The 5,597-nt window shown below is 57.6% G+C and overlaps 1 protein-coding gene across 1 annotated transcript in view; it reads left to right on the forward strand.

The window, feature by feature from the left end:
- Window positions 1-5,385, forward strand: part of FADS3 (fatty acid desaturase 3) — a 20,899-nt gene extending 15,514 nt beyond the window's left edge. Inside the window, exons 6-12 of the mRNA XM_032283166.1 lie at window positions 391-451; window positions 1,026-1,102; window positions 1,617-1,714; window positions 2,137-2,233; window positions 2,413-2,492; window positions 2,615-2,740; window positions 5,047-5,385. Of these exons, the coding sequence (XP_032139057.1) occupies window positions 391-451; window positions 1,026-1,102; window positions 1,617-1,714; window positions 2,137-2,233; window positions 2,413-2,492; window positions 2,615-2,740; window positions 5,047-5,098 (591 nt within the window). The 3' untranslated portion in view covers window positions 5,099-5,385. The remainder of the gene's footprint in view (window positions 1-390; window positions 452-1,025; window positions 1,103-1,616; window positions 1,715-2,136; window positions 2,234-2,412; window positions 2,493-2,614; window positions 2,741-5,046) is intronic.
- The last annotated feature ends 212 nt before the right edge of the window (window positions 5,386-5,597 follow it).

The following is a 5,597-nucleotide window of genomic DNA, read 5'->3' on the forward strand; positions in this document are numbered from 1 at the left end:
CTAGCCCCTGATCTAGCCCCTGACCTAGCCCCTGATCTAGCCCCTGACCTAGCCCCTGACCTAGCCCCTGATCTAGCCCCTGATCTAGCCCTTCACCTAGTTCCTGATCTAGCCCCTGACCTAGTCCCTGATCTAGCCCCTGACCTAGTCCCTGATCTAACCCTTGACCTAGCCCCTGACTTATTTCCTGATCTCGCCTTCACTCTAGCTGGGCTGAGCCCTGCTCCCGTGTCTTTCCTTCCCACCTCCCAACCTGCTGGGGACAACCAACCTGGTTGCTAGAATCTAGAGTTGCCTTTGACCCTTGGCCCCAGCCAGCCCTGTGACCTTGCCTGGGAGAAGGAGGTGGCCTGGAGAGCTGCTGTCTCCAGCCACTGCCTGTCTCCACAGTACGGCAAGAAGAAACGCAGGTACCTACCCTACAACCACCAGCACCTGTACTTCTTCCTGAGTGAGTGTCCATCTGTCCTCCTGGGGTGGGGGTGTCCCTGGGCCTGCACTGTCCTCCCTGCTGTCCTGGACCACTCCCAGCCACCTCCACTTCCTTGTCATGGCACCCACCCAGCCTCTGCAGCCTGTACATACTGTCCCAGCACCATGACTTTCCCCAGCTGTTTGCCCTGCCTGGGACACCTGGCAGCCACAGGCCATCACAGCCCTGCTGGGAGCTTCCTCAAGCCCTACTTAGAATTTCTTCCTTCCCTCACACTAGAGCGGTCTGGGGCCCTAGACACTTTGGGCCATTGTTGGGGTGGACAGAACGAGCACTCAAGGCTGGCCCTGACCTGTGGCAGAAGGGAGGTGGGAGGTTGTGGGATGAGGACAGCCTGGGGAGGCTTGGACACAGGGTCAGGGGCGATGTGGGGTCATCCCAGATGGACGTGACCAGCAGCACCAGATGGATGTGACCAGAACTGGGTGCAGGAGGCCCCAGGAGCATTCCTGGGGTAACCCCCTCACTCTGCTGCCCACCTGCCTCGGCAGCCCGGCCCCACTCCTGAGCACACTCATGCCCCTTCTTGCAGTTGGTCCACCGATGCTCATCCTGGTGAACTTTGAAGTGGAAAATCTGGCGTACATGCTGGTGTGCATGCAGTGGGCGGTGAGTGGGGTTGCCCAGAACCGCGGGCATCCGGCTGCTGTGGCAGGAGGTAGTGTCTCGGGGGACAGTACCTGCCCATGAAGGCACACTGGGTGCACATGTGCGTGCCACGGTGTGGTTTGCATGTGTGCGCGCAGCAGGAGAGCAAGTGTGCCAGTGACTGCGTGCGTGTGGGGGTTGAGGAATGGAAGATGTGGAGGTCTCTCTCAATGAGGGTGTCCTCTTGGAAGGAATTGCTGGGCCACCTCTGCCAGACCTCTGTGTCCCTGGCAGGACCTTCCCCAACACACCCTGCATGACACCTTCATCTCTAAGGTCAGCCCTGTGAGCTGGCAAGGCAAGGACCCTGTTCCTTTACCCAACTGAGAAAACCAGAGGGGGTGGTGGCCTGTCCTGGGTTCTGAGGCAAATCAGGCAGAAGGGTTGGAACCTGAGGTCCCCCTCCCACCTGCCAGGCCTCCAGACCCCCGGGCGCCTGATGACCCCTCGGTGTCGCCTCTGCCCTCCTCTGCAGGACTTGCTCTGGGCCGCCAGCTTCTATGCCCGCTTCTTCTTATCCTACCTCCCCTTCTACGGCGTCCCTGGGGTGCTGCTCTTCTTTGTTGCTGTCAGGTATGGCAGGGAGTGGTGAGGTCACACACAGGTGACAGGTGACTCCACTGCACCCCCCACCAGAGCCTCCCTTTCCCTGTCTGCAAAATGGGCCCGGGGTTACTGCCTCCCTGGCTCACTGGCGGAATCACATAAACACAAGCGTGAGAGAAGCCCAGGGTCAGCGGGTTTAGGGAGCATGGCGTGGCTTGTAAGTGGCCCCATGGGTGTCCTCCTTTGAGAGCAGGGCTGCTCTGGGCTCAGCCTCACAGTGGACACTGCTCCATTCAGTTTCTTTAAACACTGGCAAGGGGGCGATTACCACAATCCTATTGTACAGATAAGGAAGCCGAGGCCACCCAGGGACAGCCGCCCTCCAGCCTCCACTCAGGGTGCCTCAGTGGTGAGCTAGACCTAGGGCAGTGCCCAAGCCTCCTCCACAGGGTCCTGGAGAGCCACTGGTTTGTGTGGATCACACAGATAAACCACATCCCCAAGGAGATCGGCCATGAGAAGCACCGGGACTGGGTCAGCTCTCAGGTGGGCAGCAGTAGGGGGGCTGGGTGGGGCCCATCCTGGGTGGGGCGGGGAGTATCCCAGCTAGGAGCCAGCTGGCAAAGGAGGGATGAGGCCCTGGTGGGGCTGCCAGGTGGGGGACAGTGCCGTGGGATCGGGGATCTGCGACGGCTCCTCACCTGTGCCCCGCCGGCTTCCGACAGCTGGTAGCCACCTGCAATGTGGAGCCCTCGCCTTTCGTCGACTGGTTCAGCGGCCACCTCGACTTCCAGATCGAGCACCAGTGAGTGCGGGTGCTGGGGGCCTGTGGGAAGTGGGGAGTGGGTCGTGGGAGGAGACCAGTGGGCAGGGCCTCTTGCTGGAAACCTCCCAGTTCAGGTGCCAGCACACGCTCCCCGCCCCCAGCCTCTTTCCCAGGATGCCAAGACACAACTACAGCCGGGTGGCCCCGCTGGTCAAGTCGCTGTGTGCCAAGCACGGCCTTAGCTATGAGGTGAAGCCCTTCCTTACTGCGCTGGTGGACATTGTCAGGTGAGGCTGCCGCCCGAACCCTTGGCTCCGGTGGCTTCCCCGGGGTCTGTGCCTGCTCTTGTCCAGGTCAGCCTCCTTCTGCCCTGCTGGGGCCTCTGAGCCTTACGGGCCCCTCCCTAAGAGCTGCCATTCAGGTCTTTCTGTCCTCGTCCCATGCCCTTCCCCGCTTCCCCAGCCTTCATGCACACAGCAAGAATTTCTGGAGCACCTACCACAGACTCGGGCTGTCCCACAAACACAGCGGTGTCTGTGGTGAGCAGGTCTATGCAAACCTACCCCCAAAGGCTGAAGGAAAGAAGCTGACAGATCCAGTTTCTCGGAAAGAAACACTTAATAGGGACTTATGAACAGAAGCCGTGTCACAGGGCTGGGAGCAGTGGCTCATGCTTGTAATCCCAGCACTTGGGGAGGCTGAGGTAGGCAGATTAGTTGAGGTCAGGAGTTCGAGACCAGCCTGGGCAACACGGTGAAACCTCATTTCTACTAAAATAATACAAAAAACTAGCCGAGCATGGCAACATGCACCTGTAGTCCCAGCTACTCAGGAGGCTGAGGCAAGAGAATTGATTGAACCTGGGAGGCAGAGGTTGCAGTGAGCCGAGATGGCGCCACTGCACTCCAGCCTGGGAGACAAAGTGAGACTCTTGTCTCAAAAAAAAAAAAAAAAAAAAAAAAAATGCAGCCCCTGCCTGGTCACCTGCTCCCCTCACCTCTCCCCACCCTGAGGGGCTTTTATTGTTTTGCCAAAGCACATCTCCCATTTTCTGTAATTTACTTATTTGTTATTTTAACTGCTTGCTGTTTGCTCAGCTCCAAGAAGGCAGGAAGCTCCCTGGAGCCTGTTTTCATCTCCCACTGTAGGAACACAGCCTGTTGGATGGCAAGGGCTATGCATCTTCAAGCAAAACTGTCTGATAACTGATGCTTGACCCTAAATGCCAAGCTCATGGCACAGAGAACTCCCTCCTGTAGACGTTTATCAGTCTCCAGTGGTTGGCAAGTTCATAAGGACCACCTGCATGAAGTTCACCCTGCAAGCCTGCTATACAGAGGGTACTTTTTGGAGGGCATGTGAGGGGATCTACCTTCCCTTGGCCGCCTGAGATGATTTTTTTTGTTTGTTTGTTTTTGAGACAGTCTCACTCTGTCGCCCAGGCTGGACTGCAGTGGTGGGATCTCAGTTTTACTACAACCTCTGTCTCGAGGATTCAAGTGATTCTCCTGCTTCAGCCTCCCAAGTAGCTGGGATTATAGGCACCCGCCACCACGCCCAGCTATTTTTTGTAGTTTTTTTTTTTTTTTAAATAGCAACAGAGTTTGACCATGTTGACCAGGCTGGTCTCAATCTCCTGACCTCATGATCCGCCCGCCTCAGCCTCCCAAAGTGCTAGGATTACAGGCATGAGCCACCACACCCAGCTGGGGCTGCATTTTTAATAAGGTGGTAGGATGGGCAGTATCGACAGGCTGGCATGTGAGCAGGGACAAGGAGGAGGGGAGAGGCCTCGCCCTGGGGACATCTGGCGAAGAGTGTTCAGGCAGAGAGCATTTGACCCTGAATGCCAAGCTCATGGCATAGATAACTGAGGCAGGCATGCAGGCGCTCAGAGGAGGGACATGCCCGGCTTGCATCTTGGAAAGCCGCCCCTACTGGGAATGACTGGCGGGCAGGAGTTGAAGTGGAAAGAGTAGAGTGGAGGCCACTCAGCCCTGTGGCCACCTTGGAGATGGGGAACAGAGGCCAGATTCTAGGTCTCACACCTCTGTGCCTTTGCACACGCTGTTCCTCTTACTTGGATGCCCTTCCTTCCTGTGCTGGTGTTCAGACACCCACTTCTCCATGACCCCTCCCAGCCTGATGCTCTGGGCCCCTGGCATTTGGCACAGCCCCTTTAGAGCACCTGGCACGGAGCTTCCTAGCAAGTTGTTGACGTTTCTGGCTCCTCTGCTCAATATTGGGCCCAACATTGGGTGGGCAGGTTCTATCTCTGGGTTGCAGTGCCCAGCAGGAGGAGGCAATAGAGAACTGGGTACAGGAGGGACAGCTCCCCCGAGGCTCATGCCTGAACTTGGCCTTGGCTACCGTCCAGCTCCCCTACCCCACACCGCTCACCTGGTCTAGAGTCCACTCCAGAGAATGAGCACTCAGCTGTTCTCACAACCCAGCCTCTGGGTCCCGCATCGCTGCCTGCCCCCAGGGAAGGGAACCCACACGGAATGGGATATTTCCACTGACACTTACCATGGGGGATATAGGGTGTAAGCATCTTGCAACTGAGCTCCTAACGCCCACGCCAACCTCCCAGGTCCCTGAAGAAGTCTGGTGACATCTGGCTGGACACCTACCTCCATCACTGAAGGCAGCACCCCCGCGGGCACAGAAGGGCTCAGGGCACCAGCAGCCAAGCCAGCCCCTGGCGGGATCAACAACGCTGCCCCTCCACTGGCCAGCCTGGGGGTGCCCTGCCTGCCCTCCTGGTACTGTTATCTTCCCCTCAGCCCCCTCACATGTGTTTTCAGCAGCCCTAGGCCTTGGCTGTGGGCTTAATGGGACGGGGTAGAGGGAAGGAGAGCATAGCACATTTTCCTAGAGCAAGAATCAGGGGAAAGCTGTTATTTTTAATATTAAAATACATCCAGATGTATTATGGAGTGGAGTGGTAAATTTGCATGAGTTTTGAAGCTGGCGTCTGCCCAGATGCCCCAACTGCATTCAGGCTCTCAGCCCTGTGTGTGTTGTTGGGGCGGGGGCAGGGAACACTGAGGAGCTCCCTTCAGCTCTAGATGCCCATGGCTGTCTGGACTTGGACCCGCCCCAGGGCCTATTCACTTCCTGTGCATGCTGGGCTTCAAGTCA

Source organism: Sapajus apella, unplaced genomic scaffold (genome assembly GCF_009761245.1).
Source record: "Sapajus apella isolate SASKATOON/1434 unplaced genomic scaffold, GSC_monkey_1.0 scaffold14, whole genome shotgun sequence".
NCBI lineage: Eukaryota > Metazoa > Chordata > Mammalia > Primates > Cebidae > Sapajus > Sapajus apella.